The sequence below is a fragment of the Mercenaria mercenaria genome, chromosome 4 (assembly GCF_021730395.1).
Source record: "Mercenaria mercenaria strain notata chromosome 4, MADL_Memer_1, whole genome shotgun sequence".
Lineage (NCBI taxonomy): Eukaryota > Metazoa > Mollusca > Bivalvia > Venerida > Veneridae > Mercenaria > Mercenaria mercenaria.
Window position 1 is genome coordinate 99,450,211 of NC_069364.1, and position 20,865 is coordinate 99,471,075.

General features: G+C 35.3%; 1 protein-coding gene across 7 annotated transcripts in view; it reads left to right on the forward strand.

The window, feature by feature from the left end:
* Positions 1-20,865, forward strand: part of LOC123552540 (uncharacterized) — a 75,904-nt gene that overhangs the window by 14,161 nt on the left and 40,878 nt on the right. The window contains exons 2-7 of one of the 7 annotated variants that reach the window (XM_053542019.1): positions 7,120-7,161; positions 9,700-9,993; positions 12,156-12,398; positions 13,294-13,367; positions 14,325-14,581; positions 14,888-15,624. The exons of 3 other annotated variants lie outside the window; for them this stretch is intronic. In XM_053542019.1, the coding sequence (XP_053397994.1) occupies positions 7,120-7,161; positions 9,700-9,993; positions 12,156-12,398; positions 13,294-13,367; positions 14,325-14,581; positions 14,888-15,215 (1,238 nt within the window). In that variant the 3' untranslated portion in view covers positions 15,216-15,624. Of the gene's footprint in view, positions 1-7,119; positions 7,162-9,699; positions 10,000-12,155; positions 12,399-13,293; positions 13,368-14,324; positions 14,582-14,887; positions 15,625-20,865 lie in introns of those variants that run through there. 3 more of the 7 variants (XM_053542018.1, XM_053542017.1, XM_053542022.1) reach the window with 3 other exon arrangements.

Here is a 20,865-nt window from a genome sequence, read left to right on the forward strand (position 1 = left end):
GGTCGTTTATTTTTTGACCTTGTATCTTAGGTGCTATGTTTTTAATGATTTCCATAACCTTAGTCTTATGTATATATTCATGATTGTTGTGTAGTGTTTGTGTTTGAGTGTTGATGTTTGTTGTCTGTGCGGGTGCAAGGCCAGCATTTCTCATTCTGACCTCGTATTCAGTTTTGATTGCATTGTTTTTCTTGTCAATGTTCTGCAGGTAGTTAGTGCATGCTAAGCACCCTTTGTATGCTGCACTATGTAGACCATTGCAATTTGCGCATTTTTTAATATTCCGGTATTGGCATTCATGGTGTGAGTGTGGGCCTGCACAATGTGGGCAAATGGTTTTCCCTGTACATTTGTTTGCTGAGTGCCCGTGCTTTTGGCATTTGTTACACCTTAGGGGAGATAACAAGGAGGGATATACTGGTACTTGGGTGCCATCATTGAGTTTCACCTTCAATGGTGCCTTTTCAGAACTAAATGTGAGTTTTATAGTTGATGAAGGCACCTTTCTTCCATTGACTATCTCATATCCCCGGTGGTAGACTTTTATGTTGTTCTCTTGTGCGAATGTGTTAACATTATCATTATAGTTGATGTCCTTAATGTAAATGACCCCTTTAGACTCTATATTCTTATTCGGACTAGAGCGTTTGTCTGTGTTTAGTGACTCTTGAACGAAGTCAAATTTTGATAAGTGAATTGCTTGGCCAGGTCCAATTTGTCTTTACGAATCATGAAAGTGGGACATCCCCCCTCGGTGGATGGGTCCTTGACAAATGATCCGCCCACATAAGCTATGAAAGCCGAGGATATCTCTTGTATCCTCTGCTTCGGGAACACACATGACACTGTACGCAGCGTCATTGCCACAAAGCACAGAGTGGCCGTGTTGGCCGCTGGCGATGCCCCCTTTGATCTCTTAGAGCTCTTAATCTCCCATGTGCCTTCAGTGTCAGCTTGCACCGACATGTTTGTCGACTGCTCACTATTGGCGCCGGTGGTACAGGGTGGTGCACCGGTATATGGTGGGACCTGTTCACCCTCGTGTTGATCGGCATTGTTTATTAGCCGTGGCAGTGATGGAGTGGCTGGTGTAACTGGGATGCCAAGCTCTGGAAAGTTGACATCGTCTAGTGCCGGTGCACCAGGGTGGACTTGGCCTGTTGTACAGGGTGGTGCTTCTGTCTCATTAGATGAGGCAGGGTCTTGGTCCTGCATTGGGTTTAACCTTGGTAGGCTAGGGATCGGGGGTGTTTCGATGTTACCATCACACTTGGGTGACGGTACACCGGTGTGGCATTCACCAGGTGGTGTTGGCGGATCACTATCAATGGTGAGCCTCCCAGGGCTTAAACTTGAGTCCGTGTCATTAGGGTTGGCTACCGGACTAGGGACAGGGTATGTCACGTTACTCAGAGGGTGTAACCTAGTGGCGGACAGTTCTAGAGATCCGTCAGCCGAGTCCGAGATTGCCTGGGCCTTGTTTGCAGGACTTCCTGAAGAAGAGTTGAGAGATGTTTCTCTCATTCTTTTCTTCCCCGTTACCTTCCCCAGGGATTGCATGTTACTGACTGGTGTCGAGCCGCCCGCCGGGGCGAAGTCGGCACACAACAGCTTTCTAGCTGTCCCCTTGACCTTTACTACGGGGGTTGTACCGGGTGATCCCCCAGGTGACTTCGATTTTTTCCCTGAAGATTTACCCATTGTTTTTATGTTTGCTTGATTAGTTTAATTTATTCCTATTAAGTATCTAATTTAGATTTACGAATATATTCTTATACAGATTTTATGAATTAAGCCTTTAAGTTTTATCTGCCAAAATCGTCTGCTTTAATTAATGTGTTTTTATTGAATGTTTTGCCTATCCGTAATATTCTATAATATATATATGTTATCACTCTATGTAGAGACCGTACCATAGCTCTTCGCATACTTTGATTTTTCAAACTAAAGTGATTTTTACAAGTACACCGGTTACGATAAAAATGTAAACAACGGACTCTGTCTATGAAACTTTGAAATGAATGGATGACAGTCGATCTTAGTCATAATACTGATTGACAGTGAATGCTAATGACTCCATGTGTTGCAGAAAGGTATTTAGTTTGTAACTGTAATTTCCCATTAATTGAAATTCTCTCAAAACTGGTAAAATAATTACTTATATTTGGACAAATCTTATCGTCTTTGCCGTTCGGCAGCTGCAAAAAGGGCAAATATAAAATATTCAGTGTAAGTAATATTTCACTGGTAGTGCCAGTTAGTAAGTTCATACTCTGAACAACACGTCAGAGAAATTTGGGCAGATTTGACCAATTATGACGTTGGCAGCATTAGATTATATTTTTTCTTTACACAAAAAATGCCGTTAGGAACAAAGCGAATACGCCGATAATCCGGAGTTCACCGATTATTGTTCCAGTTCACGCAATGTAATCCAGCAATTAAACTGCATAGCTATTAGCTACTGCTGTTATAGGGAAGTGGTAGAGTGTCTGCCTTAGGTGTGAGAGGTCCAGGGTTCAAGTCCCAGTTAGAGCTTAACTATTTAGATTCTGCTAAAGCATAGTTTTTCTGTTAATAGACTGTTCCATATGTTCTAAATTTTTACCACACAGTATCATGGATCAGTATTTAGCAATCCAGATCAAAGTTGAATGTTAAATCAAATGCACCCAATTAGAAAATATTGACTGTATTATGTCCCTTTGATGTTTATGCTCTCCATGTTCAAGAAGAGTTACATGTTCTTGATCACAAAATTTTCGTTATCATGAAAATATTAAATGCTCATAACTCCGCACTTCTGGTTAAAATATTGTCTATATTTCTGTTTTTGAGAAATATATGGACATTTGTCTTCATTTCAAAGCTTTTTAACTTCAAACCTATGATTTGAAAAACTTAGGTACTGTCTCTACTCTATGCAATTATTTATTGTATGCACTAATTGCCTAATTAATTAGCTTGTTTATAATTGTACAATATATGTCAAATCGTCAGTTTTCTATATTGTACACTATGTCCTAGATACTGACTCTCTATAAGTCAGTATAAACCTTATAATTTATCTACACTAACAGTAAAGTGCAGTGGTGTTAGTTAATCCTATTGTACCTACACGATCAGTTAACCTTATATCGCCTGCGGCCTAACAATAAAGCGACACGCACGATTTTTATGTGAAAGTTATGAATTTAACCTATTTTTAAGTGTTAGTTAAAGTGCTTTAGGATCAGGTATTTTGATCAAGATCAAAATACCTTCACGTAGATAAATAGACCCTAAATACCTTAAAAGTGGCAGACACCCGTTTTTATATCTTTCGGAGTGCCAATGGCAACGGCTTTGACCAATGAATATCCCGGCTTAAGAGTAGGTACTGTGATACGCCCAAAGCAACATTTAACAATGAGAACAATAAAAGTGCGTTACATTTCAGGCTCGAGTACTACAAGCACGGCTTAAAAGAAAAGCCGCATAATTATACATGATATACAATATGAAGTAACATATTGACAAAAAGCCGGAGCATTATACGCTGAGCGTAGTGATACATGCAGACGAAAGTTACGCTGACAATATATTGTACATACATAGTCAAATGTTAAAATCGATGTGAAATATCCAGCTTACACCAGGCTTTAAGTTATTTAAGCATAAATATGAATCCCTAAAAGGTTCATTCATAACAAAGATACATTCACTAAAAGCCGGACCCTAAAATGTAGAAGTTGTCCAAAGTTCCGTGTCCGCCATCTTAATACCGTAAATGGCACAAGCCAGCAGCGTCAGAAATGTTCCAATACGTCTGTAGATAGTCATGATGTGGTAGATATCTCTTCCTGTACGTGTCGGGGAGTAATTAACTTTTTCGCTAAAAGAACCATCTGTCTCCTGTACTAATTATGGTAAGAGTTACGTATCCTAATGTAGAGTATTCTCTCACAAGGAGAAATGTCAACAACGATAACATTCTAATTTTTATGAAGAACCTTTGTAGGAAACAGTCCGTTTGAAGGAAAGTTACTTAGGTATGACGTATTTAAACACTTTAAATATTGAAAACAGTCCTTGTATTAAGTTAAATTCTCTAGTTCAGCAGTGACTTGTATGCTAAATGTTTATTTGTCACATAATTTCATGACGTTCATTTTGTAAGGGAGAATTCCATTACACTACGATGCCATATTGTCAACTTCTCGAGCGTACTACGACTAAGTTTGTCCAAGGTATATGATCTTTAATGAAGCACCAACAGGGATTGTCAAACATCGACGCATCCAAAGAGGTTGTACCTGGTAACTGTTTCAACGCATCTGGTGTTAATCGCAACATACACTTGTATTTGCATGCTTCATTAAGGGAGATGTTTATTATGTAAATGCCAGTTATTACTAAGTAGATCGGTATCATGATTAATAAAGATGCGCGACTTCCAAAGGAGGTAGATCCTTATAGAGCAATATCAAACGCAAGACTTCAAAATTACGATCAATTTTTGAGTTGGGATATTTCATCGGTGCTATTCGTGACATGTCCGTTCATGTTTCTTTCAAAATTTAAATTTGTTTACATAAATGTTTAAAATAGCATGATGAAACTGAAGATCTGGTACCCAGCTATTTTCATGCAATGATACAGATAAATAAATATCGATTTTCAACACTCTTTGTTTTCATATACATTAATAATCGAGTTGTCGTCCTTCCACTTCCGCTTTTGAAGCATTGTCCAAAATTAGCATCTTTTTTACGCCGCAGCATATGATACCTTTCTAGTTAATAAGTCATTCTTCCTAGAGAGAAAATCTCAATTTGTTTTATTCAAATTGTATATTCTGAACTCTCCTGTTCTTTCATCCGACTGAATTCCGGCTAAATTGTCCTTCTATCTGTTAATAGATGGGAAGTAGAATAGATACTAATAGATACTAGATTTTCTCCTTTGGCCCTTCATCTCATCAGTCAAAAAGTTTAAATAATAACCGTTGGTCGGCCTACTGTTACTATGCGAGGACTACGGAATTTCATTAGGGCCATCGCCTTTAAATGTGTTGATCTGAAACGTGCTTCTCGAAAGAAAACGTGACAGCACGATGATGATACGATAACGGAAGCGCGATAATGATAATGCGATATCCTATCCCGTTTTTACTATTGTAATATCGTGATACCCCATTTTCGTTAGCGTAGTATCGTGATTTCGCAATTTCATTATCGTACTATTGCGTTATCATCATCGTACTGCCGCGTTATCATCATCATACTGTCGCGTTATCAGCATCGTACTGTTGCATTATCATTATCGTACTGTCGCGTTATCAACATTCTCATGTGGCCACTTTGTGGTTAAATGCTCACTTGTCTGTCAGTTATCTATATACTTGAACACCATAGATCTAAGAAATTAGAGACATGTTCCTGGGAACATTTAGAACACTTCTGTTGCCTGCATTCAAGCAGCTATCATAAAAGGGTCATATCCAAGGTTCACACCTTTGACATTAGTGACCTTGACCATCGTCTTTGAATGTGTTGATCTGAAACGCGATACTCGATAGTACGATGATGAAAACGCGAAATCACGAAACTACGATAACGAAAACGCAACAACACGATGATGATAACGCGATACTACGATAACGAAAATGCAATAATACGATAGTACGATGATTCATTATCGTAGCATTGCAATTTTCCAATTTCATTATCGTACCATCGCGTTATTATTATCATACTGTCGCGTTATCATCATCATACTGTCGCGTTACCACCATCGTACTGTCGCGTTACCACCATCGTACTGCCGCGTTACCACTATCGTCCTGTCGCGTTATCACCATCGTACTGTTGTCGCGTTATCATCATCGTACTGTCGCCTTATCAACAGTCTCATGTGGCCACTTTTGGATAAATGCTCACTTGTCTGCCAGTTATCTATATACTTGAACACCATAGATCTGAGAAACTAGAGAAGTGTTTCTCGGAACACTTCTGTCGCCTGCATTTAAGCAGCTATCATAAAAGCGTCATATTCAATCTCGCCTTTGACATTAGTGACCTCCAGCCAGCATGGTTTGCTTATGGGTTCTGCATATAGCCTTCAGGATGAGAGCATATCACCCAAGTTTCATGGTAATCCTTCCAAGGGTTTATGAGAAATAGTGCGGACATGAAATCCAAAGGTTCAAACCTTTGACCTTCACTGATGACCTTGACCCTGAGCGTCCGTAGTCAGCTCACAAGTTCTGCACTTTGTCTAGGGAAGGGAAACATGTCAATCGCGTTCATTGATGCAGCAGACATGAAATCCAAAGTTCGAACCTTAATGATGACCTTGACCCTGAGCGTCCGTAGTTGGCTCACAAGTTCTGCACTTTGTCTAGGAAAGGGAAACATGTCAATCGCGTTCATTGATACAGCAGACAGGAAATCAAAAGTTCGAACCTTTGACCTGGTGAAATTGAGCTGGTAAAATTTAGATGTTTCCTATAAAACGACATTGTGCAGCTTTCGTACTTTTTCCACCCCAGATCTGTTTAGTTACTAATCATGTTACTATAAAAATAACTACAAGATTATCAAATCTGAACCATTTTTGATATTAAAAACAACACAACACTTTCATATTATGTTAGTATTTATACTTCAAAAGTTAACTAATTGTCATATCAAAATATTATTTTCAGAACTAACAGATCATTAGTTTTTGTTAAATCTTCCAGTTGGGACATTTTGAAATCCTGTGGTAAACCTCTGAAAAGAAACGGATGTTGTAGAAGTAGAGATAAATCGGTCTACTTGTAATAAGTCTTCCTTCATATAACGCAGCTGCTCAATGGCGTTTTGTTATGGCATGCTACGTATTAGTTATTGTATTGTACATTAGTCATGTTGGTATGTTATATGATGTAAATGTTGCATGTAGTCAGCATTTAATCAAACAATTGTCAGATGATGTTCTGTATATATTACGAGGAAAATGAAGTTAAAGAAATATTTCATGCGTTCATATAAACAATCATATTTGAGGTGTATTTGGTACGAAAGAACATGGTTTTATTTCTTGGCAGTAGATAAAATATCAAGAAGAAATCTAGTCTTTTACCTTTCTTTCCAGAATCACATGGCCAAGACCGATTTTGCCCGGAAAGCGTAAAAGGTATAGTAATCTCTTTTTGTACAAGGAGTAGACAAAAATACCGGAATTCATACCCGTTAACAGTTTTTACATCATTTATGTTTTCCTTGTTCTAGTATTTATGCTTTACCTGTGTACCGTACAGTATACTATATACTGTGTGGGTTTGTGTGCGCGCACATTTCAAAATATAACGTGCAGGTATTAATTTTTGTATGTGTACCCGCAAATTTGTAGGCGCACGCATATATGGACGTGCACGCGAAAATATACGTGTGCATGTTATTACCCATGTTAATGTAAAGTTATCCGCGGACGTACATATTTTTGCCCGGTACACTTGTAAATTTATACTTGTACGCGTATATGATAATAATGTCTTTATTGGTAATAAGCCATTTATGGCCCATGCACAAAGCATCAAAAATCATATCAAATAAATCACAAGGATGATATGACGGGTCACATCATGTAAATAAGACTAACATTATACAAGTCAGCATACTTGGGAGAGACAAAATTTCAAACATACTTGTAAACTAACATATATAAGTATAAAGAATGAAAATAATCGTCAGTGTGTCAATTAATAACCGTTGTTAACATATTATCTTTTTAGCCTTAGAACAGTTAAATATTTGAAAATAGTTTTCTTCTTCCTAAAGCCTTAAAACGTTTGTTGATAATTCTTTAATTTCGCTTTCATTTGTAGAATTCATCAGCTTTGTGAATTTAAAATAATTTGACATACGCCAGTAATTTCTTGATTTATAGTTTCCTTAAGTCTACATAAAGTGAACATTCTATAAAAAATGGTATTCATCTTCTAATGTACTGCATATCTTGCATTTCCTTTCATCAAACGGTACACTCTGAGGTTTCTGCCATCGGCCACATTCTACTTCTAGTCTATGAGAGGACACTCTTAATTTTTACTTTGAAAAGGCAATACGGTATTTCAAAGCATTTGCGGCATTTAAATATGGTTTAATTCCAAAGGATGCGACAGATCTGTACAAAAGGCCATTGAGGACTCATTTAAACCGGCTTGCCATTCTTGTATAAAATTATCTGTTAAACGTTGCTTTACAATTGAGAGAAAATTATTTACATCTCCAACACCTTGATTCAGCCAAACTTCGTAAAAGCCCATTTTTAACAGTTAAAGTTTAATTCTTGTTACCCAGAATTTTTTTGTTTAGGTGAGCATCTGCATCCGCAATTAACATGTTGCATGCGACTTATATATATTTTGTGTCAGAACTAGAACATACTTTCAACCAGTAAATTATTATATTCAGATAACGTTTAAACATACAGGAAATTCTACCAGTCTCTCCGTATATAAAATTGTTCCGAGTACAAAGTTTTACATAAAGAATACGTTTACATAAATTCATATATACTCTTTCGATTTTCGAACCTTTATTAACGCCCCATACTTCAGATGAGTAATTTAAAATTGGCGAAATTAATTCATCAGGCAGATCTAACAAATGTTTTGCGGAAAGGGGGAGAAACCTATATATATATACTTTTAAAGTTGAAAAAAGCCTTAAGAGCCTGTCCTGAGAGCATGTTATCTGTTTCATTATAATCCCCTCCGCTTGTAAAAATAACACCAAGACACTTAAACTTACTCACTATTTCTAGCTGGTTATTAGTGTAGTGGAAATATAAATTTTGGGTAATCGTACCACCTCTTCTTAAAACCATTATTTTCGTTTTTTGTGTGTTTACAGACAACTTCCATTTTGCCCTTCCATATAAAAAAATAATCTGATAAAAAAAAAGTTAACGCTGTAGGCAATCTCCTGACTTTGAAAATAATATAATGTCGTCTGCATATAACAGTAAACACAACTTTGCTGTCCCTCTATGTAAGTGAATGTCATCTTCATATTTTCTGGTGTTAGTATGAAAAGTACAAGTGCACGTATATTTTATAAGGTATGCACGTATAAGCGTACTCTTATATATATTCACCCATAAATTTTCGAATACACCGGACAATTATAAACGTTCACGTGTAATCTACAAGTGCACGGATACTAACAAGTGCAAGTATATATTCCCGTGCGCAACCCTATATAAATACGCATACATATTTGCGTGTGCACGTAAAAAGTACGTGCGTGCGTGCGTGCGTGCGTGTGTGTGTGTGTGTGTGTGTGTGTGTGTGCAATTACCTTACTTCTTGGAAATAAAATTTCTATTCATTATAGATTTCAAACAAAATATTAAGTTTTCACTAGAACGCGTATAATTTATATGAAATTATAACCAGTATGCAGTTTTTAGGAAAAACTGTGAACATTTGTACCGATCATTCGAGTTCAGTGAATTAATTTTTCTACATTGATGCAGTAAGAGTTCCAGTGTTTAAGCAATCATTTTTGTGAATGCACTATAGCAACTTTCATACCTGAAATTGAACTTTATTCAAGAAAGTACTCAGGAAAGGGCATGCAGTTTAAAATGAATAATATTGTGCTTCAGGAAACCTCAGGTTTTGGCTTCACATATCTAGAAACCTATAACTCGTATGCTTTTTTTCAGATGAAACTGTGAACATTTGTACAAATCATTCGATGTCGATGACAGATTTTGTCTACATTGATACAGTGAGTGTCCCAATGTTTCAGCAGTCATTTTGTGAATGTGTTATAGCACCTTTCCATCCTGGAACATACATTGGTGTAAGAATTAGAACAGGAAAGGATGTGCAGTTTAAGATAAATAATATTGTGATTGATGAAACATCTACGTATGGCCGTACAAATCTACAGGGTGAAACGACGCTTTACTTTTCCACTGCTAAAAATCATACGACGGGAGCCTGTGCATTAGTTGGTAGTGGTATGCAGTCTTATAATATATATATAACACGGAATTATCAGAATAATAAATAGATAAAAGATAAACGCGATTTTAAAATTCTTAAGATTACATAGTTAACAGTATTTTCAGCATGAGGTAGTGAGCAGTAAGAGGATGAAATTGTTTGCAATACGTTAGCATCCTCCTAAATAATACCAGCCTTCATACATGTAATAACTGCATATTTATTGATATCGACAGTTGTAAACAGAATTCTTAAATAAATGAAATATGAACATTTCGGAATGACTTCCAGACATCTAAAGAGTGAGAACGTTTGTCACCATCATTGGTACTGTTTTAATAAAGAATTTGTTAATGAATGCTAAGAGATACAATGCAAAAACACTTTATTCTGAAGTTTATTTCATGTTTCAATTTTGATGAAAGATTATAGGAAGTTGTTGTTATGCTGTGAGGAAAAAGAATAGTTGTCCTAAAGTCACGGTTGAATCAGTTGGGGTTCTGTTGTTTAATGGTATGGTTATTCCATCCTTGGTGTACCTTAATCATTAACAGAATAATGTGCAGTCAGTTTATTCATGGGGAACTTCTTTTCGAGGTTTTGTCGAGTAACAACTTAACTGATCAAACCTGTCTTCTACAGCCGCATATTGCACGAAGCACGATTGGTATAATATAGAAACTTGATTATTATTATACAAAATTCATATAGCACCAGCTGCATGATAAATACGTTCAAATGTGCTTTACATTAAAGCGTACACGTGAATGGCCTAAAATGCATCCTCAGCCCGGATTCAGAAATATTCGATTGGGGCTGTTTAGAACGAAGGCGTCACCTGCAAGGCGCATAGCGCCGAACGGGGAAAGTTACGGGAGGGGCCCTCCGCTCGCGTTAGTGGGGTCGGGAGGTTTTTCATATAGATATAAAATGGTGGCCTGTGACGCATTTTTCGGTCTAAATTTCGGGATGAGTGGGGGTACTCCTCTTATTTAATGGGCTCAAAGGGGTCGCTCCCGAGACAACTTTGAAATGTAGGTATAAAATGGTGGCTATGGTGCACTTTTAGGTCTAAATTTTGAGGTACGCGAGGGGGTACTCCTTTTATTTTAAGGGAGGTTAAGTGGCTTTCCCCTGGATAACTTTGAAATGAAGGTATGAAATGGTGTCTCAGGTGCATTTTTATCTTACTTTTGAGAAAACATGATTCCTTAGCCAAAATGGTTTGGTATAACTTAAATGAGTATAGGTCACTACTCAGTCAACTGGTAGGTGGTGCACGAGCCCCATGGGCCCAGCCATGGACCCGGACCTGGCGGGGAATTTTAGATGCAGACAGTTTAGCTTACGTAACATAATTGTCTTTATTATACCTTACTTTTGTCTACAATGTCTACAACTCCCGTAACCCGAGAAAGAGATATTTTGACTATTAAAAACATTTCGACATTTTTGACACGTGACCAAGCGAAAGTGACTGTCAGGTGATGTGACCGCGCTGATATTTTGAATGTCATATAAGGGCAAATAACTGCTTTAATGTTTTAGCCAAAAGATTGCCTCTCTTGTACACATATAATAGTGACACGCGATTCAGACGACAATTTCATTTTTTAACTTCTTTATTTACTTACGTTTGTTCGGTATAATAAAATAAATATCATATCATGTGTGCCATTGATATTATCAACCCTCAAAACAGAATGTCACCACTCGGCTTTCTCCTCGGGTGACATTCTGCCCTCGGGTTGACAAAATGCCATATGATATTTATATAGTATATAGACTAGACAGCTCGTTCTTCAACGTGTCATTTGTATTGATACACGAAATACCTGATAAAATATAGCTCTTTGTTTATTCTAATAGATGTCGTAGTAATAATAATGAAGTTCTAAAGTATCTATTTTCTGATTTACTAATAAGTAATATTCCGCAGTTGTCACCCGTTATGCAGTCGTTTTTATAACTTTGTATATCTACTTTATTCTGTCCTGAGTATTTTTGAAAATATGAAATGTCTCTCAATTTTGGCTGTCATACATTTCTCTAAAACAGATGTAACTTCTATGAAAATGTGAGTCTATGCTCTGCAATGTCATGTCAATAAAATAATTTTAGGTCACATGATTTATATTTTCTGTCCTGTAAAGAAGTAACTGTATTTCAGGCTTGAACGGCCGGTTTAATATAACGTGTATGCACCCTGCAACACTTGTTACTGACACAACAGCGTCAGTTACATCAAGAGCAATAACAACAGAAATCTCAAAAGACAACATAACAAAATCAGTGGCAAAAGCAACGTCAGTAAAAACGGCAGATATCACAACAGAAGCCTCAAGAAAACGCAACATAACAACACTGGCACAAAGTAGGTCAAATGGACTTGATTCATCCACGGATATTACAGGTATCCCTAAAATCCAAATGTGTTAGAAATATGTTAGACATACAAATATGTATGCACTCATTCTTTATAATATGTGTTTGAAAACATTGGTATAGGGATGAAAATTCTAACGAAGTGAAAACTGTGTACAGAATAAGACCAAATATAGATCTTATCATAATTTATTGCCGAATGTATATCCTGACTGGACAATTTGTGTATTTTGATATCTTCTTTCGGCTAACAACAATGATAAACATGAGCTCCACAAAACTGGACACTCTACGCGCAATGTTCTAGATCAGAGAGAGAGAGAGAGAAGTAAAATTTAAATACTTTTTTTTTGTTTTGAATGTGTGTCGGAGGGGATGTTATGTGACAGTGAGTAGGGATTTGGGCATTTTGTAAGGCGTAGGTGGAAGATATACTAAAACAAAAGAAACTAAAAGAGATTTTTGGGGGTGGGGGGTGGTGTGGGATGTCGTTCAAACTCACTGGAAGCGACAGACATATTTAAATTGAAAAAAATACATGTACTTTTATAACGCAAAATTGCCCCATGCTTTTAGAAAATCCAATTTCAACATACATGTATGTTCCGAAAGTGTCCTTATATCAGTAAACAAACTTGTGTGTATATACTATTGAAAAAATACATGTACTTTTATAACGCAAAATTGCCCTATGCTTTTAGAAAATCCAATTTCAACATACATGTATGTTCCGAGAGTGTCCTTACATCAGTAAACAAACTTGTGTCTATATACTTTGTGGTTTACTTTCAGGGGCAGTAAATCTTGCATATTAAGACATTTTTGTAAAATATACAAATTACTTGAAATCATTGCTTACATGATAAAGTAGTATTATTTTAAGTTACATAATATAAGGTTTCAAATTTTATTTTTCATTTCAGTAATTGTGGTTCCAGTAGTGGTTGGAGTTTTACTGATTCTAGCAGTTGCGGTGCTACTTCTCGTCTATGTAAGAAGGAAAGTATCTTTTCTACTGATGCACATCGTGTTGTTATTTCGTTTTAAAGCAGAACGTGATCAATTTGCAATTCTTTTAAAAATTATATGCTAGTTTTGTGTGCTTATACAGTATAAACAACATTTGGATTTTTTGCAAATTCATGAATCGCGCTATGGATAATTTGCAAGAAGTCACAATGTGGTTTATACATTGCCATTCTTACGGTAGCTTGTTACCAATGATAAGTGGTTTGCTTTCCATGAGTATTGGAAAATCAAAACAAATGTCAGGATATCGAGCTTCTCAACAGCGGAATAGAACAGCCAGCCAAAAAATCCCCGCTCGCGTTCAGCTGCAATTCGCCTTCCAATAAAAAAACAACAACACAGAAGTAAAACTGTTCCTGGTTTTTACTTGGAATATCCTTATATCCAGTGAAAAGTTATAGAGTCGTGTCGATTCAGTTTTGATCTTTACAGTCGGAAAAATGAGATGAATGCTTTTAATTTAATCTTGGCATCAAATGTTGAAAGAATTTTTCTAATGACGCCATTATCTTCATGTTTTGTTGTGAATGACGCCAGATTGAGCATGCATTCCCGAAGAAATGGCTGCCCTTGATATAACACCAAAGTTGTTTATACGAAAATAAACGCTTTTATTCATCCCATACGAAATGTATAGCGAATATAAATATTAGTTTTCATTGTTTTTACATATCTTCGAAAATTCTTTATAATCTTACCACCTTTGATCTATATTTATGAAGATTTAGACATACAGCAAGGTCTAAGAAATATAGCCAGCCCTGTTAGTGCATATATTATTTTAATGTAATAGAATTTATATCAACAGATTTTTAAATTTATATCTACATGCTACAATACAGTAATACTCTAAAGACACTATAAACACTATAAACACGCTAAATATACATCGGATGATTTTGTTTTTTTGTCCCGATGTCATTTCAGACGCCGGATTGCAAAAGATACTAAAATACAAGAACAGGAACCAGGTATGCCGGTATCAGAGCAAGGTCAAGGTCAGCAGAACAATTCCGAGAGTGAAGAGAGTAACATCAATATTTCTGTCAATGCATACGAAAGGTTAAATATGTATGAAAATGATATGTTGGCTGGAGAGATGTATCAGCAGCTTAATGCAGATAAAACAGAAGAATATCAAGAAATGTCTGACGTAGTTACTGACTCTCGAAATCAGAACAGGTTAGTACATTTAATCTAAACGGACTGAGCAAATAACTGACATGTAAATGAATAAAACTTCTGAAAAAAAAACAACAAACAAATGAAGTACTCTAACAACAACACATCATATATTTAAAACAGATGTTTACGTACGTATGTATGGTAGGTCTTCATTCTGTGTACTTTCGCTTTTGAAATATAAACCATTTTATGTTTGAAAAAGGAACGTCTTTCTCACAGTGTTTATGAAAACTCATTTTTACACTGTAACTGGGTCGTAGATTTATTCTTCATCAACTGAAGATCATCATTATGTATTTAAAGGAACGTTACAAAACAAGTTAATTTGCAAGACACCGATAAGGGTCCTACACACTCTAAAGAACGATTGAGAGGGCAAGCTAAAGGGCAAGGGAACAACAGCAATGGTGAAGATCGAGACATTGAAATTCCATCAAATGCATATGAACAATTAAACATGTATGTAAATAATAACTTAGCAGGAGAGATGTATGAGCAACTAGATACTAACCAAGGCGGGGATTATCGGGGGAAACATGTTCCAGGTAAAGAGGACAGACCAGTCAACAAAAGTGACCATAGAACCAAATCAAATAAGCAAGCTTTTGCTGTTTATGCAAATGCAAAATGACTTTTAGGACGACATTTTTGGTTTCAAGAAAACATATGCAGTTTTTTCAGCATTTTGCCGTAATGACAAGATGTATCTTTATATTATAATTACTTTATGTAGTTATTTTTGATAATTCGCCATACTACATTCAAATGCTTGTTTCCAAAAGCAAAATCTGACTTGCAGTCCATTTAATAGTTTTGTAAAATATAGTTCCTGTTAATCCGATATTAAAAGAACGTGACGAGTATTATAATCATGGCATTACCTCTCATCAGACTTCTACGAAAAGATTTTCTTATACATAATTATGATCAATCATTCAAGTTCAAGTTACAGCCGTGAGGTTACCATTAATGCCGCCCTTACTTGGATTTATTGTTTTTATCCTTTCTGATCCTGTTACATGATAAAGTCGATATAATAACGATTTCTAAAATAACAGCACGCGTTTAAAACATATAAAAATTTTTTTTCATGGTATCCCCCCATCAAAACAATAAATTCAAAACATTTTCCAACTATACAACCTGTTTTTTGAAGAAGTCACAGAAAAACGATATATATCCTTGAAAAGGAATAAACAAAATAGCAGCAACGGCATTTCACAATAAAATTAAACATAAACTAGGCTACAAAAGACTTCCTGTATCTTCAACAATGACCTTTGCTCAAAATGAAAAGTGTAAAGATAGTATAAGCATTTACGACTGGCTAATCTTTATTAATATTAGTTGTTTTATTTTCATTTTCCCACGTTTGAAGAATAACAAAAATACACATATATATCCAGGAAAAAAATAACAAAATAGCAACGATGGTGTGTCACATTTAAAAGCAAATAATTAATTTATGTTTTTATTCTCATATTAACATATTTCAAAGCGAAACAGTCAATATCTTCTACATCAGACATTCTGTTTTCTTCACACAATCCTATATTAAGGTTTCAAAAAGTAATAATTTTCTCTGCTCATTATATTCATGAATATTTTTTATTTCTTTATCTTTTTTAAAAAAAAAATGGAATATATTTGTTTATAATTACTCCTATTAATAGGCATATGTTTTGTCTAAGTTACTTATCGTTGAATAAAAGTTTTCCCTTCTTTTTTTTAATGCATACGTGTGTAAACATATAGTACCTTTCAGTGTTCGCTTTTTACTTTATCTATGTGATCAATGTTAGTTTTTTACGTTTTGTTTAAAACATTCATTAGAATAAATGTGTTTGTATTATCTCTATGAACAGTCTTGTATTGTAGAATAATCATCATTAATATGCGTACAATTTTGAGACACGACAATGTTCCCATTGTATATCATTCTGTTTACGGAAGGTCGGTGGTTCTACTCAGGTGTCCACTCGTGATGAAATAATGCACGGAGTACTTTCATTTAATATGCATGACCTGGCACTGTTCTGTAATTAGCGCACATAAATTCAGTGTTCTGTTTTGATATTGATAATCATTGAAGATTTCGTTCGATATCAAAACAACAAAAAAATGGTGGAGGTATATAATAAAACTGTCATTATAACAGTAGCTAGTATCCAGACTCTTCACCACGGAAACTGTTTCCAGCAAAAGTTAAAGATCAGCACGATGACTACTCAACTTGTTTATCAACGAGTCGAAAGTGTCCAGCAATTGCGAATAAAGGGACAATGGCGACTAAAAATAATTGCGGATCATTAGAAAAGCAAATTAAGTGTTGATTAAAAGATGTATGACAGTACTGATGAAGCCGCGGCTGAATATTTTCTGTGTGTTTATGAACATTCATGCCCTGCAGGTTCATAAACTTATGTCTTCCACCTCTTGCCATGCAAAAATTGTGAAATGCCAAAAAAGTGGACCATAACTCCAGGAAAACTCACTTACTGTTCTAACTTGTTTTCTTCAAGTAAAATAGCAAAAAGAGAATAAAGCAGCAAATGTAAATTATGTAAATAAATGGTTCTATTCAAACAAATAAAGTAAGTGGACACTAACCTTGTCCAGTGGTTTCTACGCAGTTCTTTATTACTAAATGTGGCATCGTAACTAGTAACAGTACTCACAAAAAGATGAAACAAGCAGTAGACAAAACTTAGATACATGCGTTTTAATTATTTCATAGTATTAATAACTATTCGCCTTTATGATGTCACATTTCTTCACGATCTTTTAGAGTGTTCTCAATTGTTTTATGATTGTCCTAATAAACGAATCTTCAAAGCCTTTTTTCAATACCATAAATCATATCAAGAAATGTGTTCAGAAATGGACCTCAAACTGTAACTCGCTCGAAGTCAGGGTGTCACAAAGGATCAAGTAAATTGACTATGGAATTAAATTAATTAACACAAATTAACAATGACGATCTTTTTGAATAACCTTTACTTAAAGGTAGAGAGCCTTAACACCAATCGTCAAATTATGTAATCTTCCGTATTTGATTTCGGCATATTCCGGTTTTTACGGAATAGTTCTTTGAGCATTGGGCTACTTATGTCCAATAATGGGCCGCGTTTTGGGGGTGGGTCCCCCCCCCTGACAGGAATACGTAAATACTCGGGAAACTGCCGTCCTTACCGGTCTAATACCTTAAGGTGTAGCTTGCTTTTTATACATATAATTTTAGAAGCTGGAAGATTTCATAACACAAACTATGATATTTGGTGTAAAGTTTCCCAAAAGGCGTCATAAATTTGCGCTTTGGAAAAGACTCAAACATTTTATCATGTAAGCGCATGATCATTTTTAGCAAAATCGTGTCTGTTGGGGAAAACATCATTCTTGATACTTACTTTAATATAAATGGTTTCAAATATGTTGTAATTCATATTATTGAAATATTCATATCCCTACTAAGTTTTGTTAAGAAATGTATTTCAGTATGTATTATGCTTAACGAAATTACGAAATTACTGCCAAGTAGCAATTAATGTAAAATATGTCAATATAAATCTAAATGTAAGTATATGCCTGTATAATAGAAATATGTATAATATAAATATGTATAATAGAAACTAGAGAAAAACAGATGAGAAATTGTTCAAAAATAAGCAAGAATAACTCAGACTAGAAGTAAATACATAATACTTCATTCTCAATGGTTCTTGATAAATGAAAAAGAAAACCCAGTCAAACTGAGAAAACTAATGCAACTATCTGTTTTACTTCAATAAATATAACGACTACAAGTTTAATTGCTGACAGCATCAAATAAAGGTTACATACGATCTTCATGTTATGTAAAAGTGTTTCTTTATAGTAACTAGCCAATCTAGGCCTTTGTCAAAAGCCCATATTTATTCAGTATATATATAATTACTTTTGCTTTTCCATCTTTTGGTTCAGTAGGTGTAATCCAAAAGACAATCACATTCTTCAGGATTTACGGTATTTTTGTGCCGATTTTGCGGTCATAGCTGGTACTCTTTATTGCAACTCTTAAAGAATGCCGTGAAAACGGATCTTTCTTTCAAAAGTCGGCAATATATCATGAATACACATGCTACCACTGGAACCAATTCAAACTTAAAATATAGCGAAATTTAAGACTCTGAATTTAAACATTTGTCTCCTAATATATAATAAGTCCTCAAAGTTGCTGAAAACAGTAATTAGAAGAACGTTAAATATTAATTAAGATTTTCTAACAATTGACAAACTAAAATTTTAAGATAAATAACGACACTTCTTGCACTAGGCAAGTTCTTCTTAAGGTGGCAAACATACATATACATTTCTGGACAAGTCTTTTAAATATCTATACAGACAAAGCAACATGCGCGTATTGAATTGCCGGTCTATAGTCAAAAATAATATCCGTAGGATAGTTTTGACTATTGGCAGATAGGACATTCAATAAACGTTTTATTACATGACATCAGAATTAATTTCAAGATTTTAACTTATTTAGCCGAGATAAACTGTTTTAAAATATACTCTGTCATACGGCAAAGACCACAGACCAGAAATTTAAATAAACAGTCATGTAACACTACTGATTATAGACCTATTGACTACAAAAAGACATAGGTCGCAAAGTAGAATGAAACGACATACCGGTCAACAAATGAAATAAAACGCTTTACCGCCACCAAATGGAATAAAATGCCATACCGTCACCACATTGAATAAAATGTCTAATCATCCCCAAATGAAATAAAACGCTTAAGCGTCACCAAATAGAATAAAATGCCATACCGTCACCAAATTGAATAAAATGCTTAATCGTTACCAAATGAAATAAAACGCCTTACCGTCAACAAATGAAATCAAACGCTTTCCCGTCATCGAATGGAATAAATGCCATACCGTCACTAAATTGAATAAAACGCCTTACCGTCACTAAATGAAATAAAACGCCTTACCGTCACCAAATGAAATAAAAATGCCTTACCGCCACCCAATAGAAAAAAAGCCTTACCGTCATCAAGTGGAATCAAACGGCTTACCGTCCACCTGATGCAATAAAAACACCTTACCGTCATAAAAATGGAATAAAACTCCATATACCGTCAGCAGCATCCAAAAAACCACCCTAACCGACACAAAACTAAGAAAAATGCTTACCCGTCACCAAACCGCAAAAAAAAACAACACCTCACCGTCACCAAATGGAATAAAATACCTTATCGGTTATCATTTTCGAGCAGGGTTTTACGGCCAAGGGCAACCACTTTTATCCAAACGTTTCACTTCATTTTTATACAGCTTTTAACAAGCTTAAGGAAAATTGCCGACGTATGCCACTGTTCCGCTACTAGAAAAAAACACAATAGTTAAATAAACAAAAGGTTAGCAATCCTGTTGTAGCAACATTTTATTACAGATGTCAGTAAGTTTCTACATATACATACAGTTGCCGATAGTTAACTTCCATTACATATATTGTTTTCATGTAATGTTCTATATCCATATTTTCTTACGACCCGAGTATCTAAGTTCCTTTCACTGTGGAAGCGCTGATAAAAATGTGATGCTCTTGTGATAAGCCTGGTAATACTTTCTTAGTGGCTAGATGGAAATTAGATCTACAATCTTGTCATTTTTCTATTACATGATATCAATTTTCGGTTGTTTGGGGTAACTGTGGATTATCTAGTTTATTTAGTTTCTTGATCTGGACATGTTTGAGTTAGAGGAAAGCCAGGGTCATTTGGCGGGTCTGGTAGAATTTCGTATTCATTAGGTAACAGTCTGATCGACATTTTCTTCAGACCTTACAAGTCATCTTCCATTTTATTTATCCTCGAATATCTGTGGAAAAAACGGTTAAATTATACATAGGGATTTTCTTGTCATGTAATAGTCATATCTTCTTTCCCGGAGCCTCATTGTTGCCGTATCTGTTTAAGTTTTACCGCTGGCATGTTGTGTTCTTTTACTTTTTTTATCTGTTGACATAATATTAATCTTTATCAATGAATAATTGTAAGCAAGTTTATTCCATAACTTTATTTCTCTTCAGGGTTATTCGCTAAGTTTAAGCTTTGACCACATGAAAATAGATCAAAAATTTACAAAACCTTTAATTATTATAATTGACCATAAGTATTCTCTACTAATATAGACACTTTGTAAGACATAGTACGAAGATGTTGTCAAAATGACATAAAAATAATCCTACCATGCCATTACAAAGTTTTACATATCTGTTATATAGTAATTCT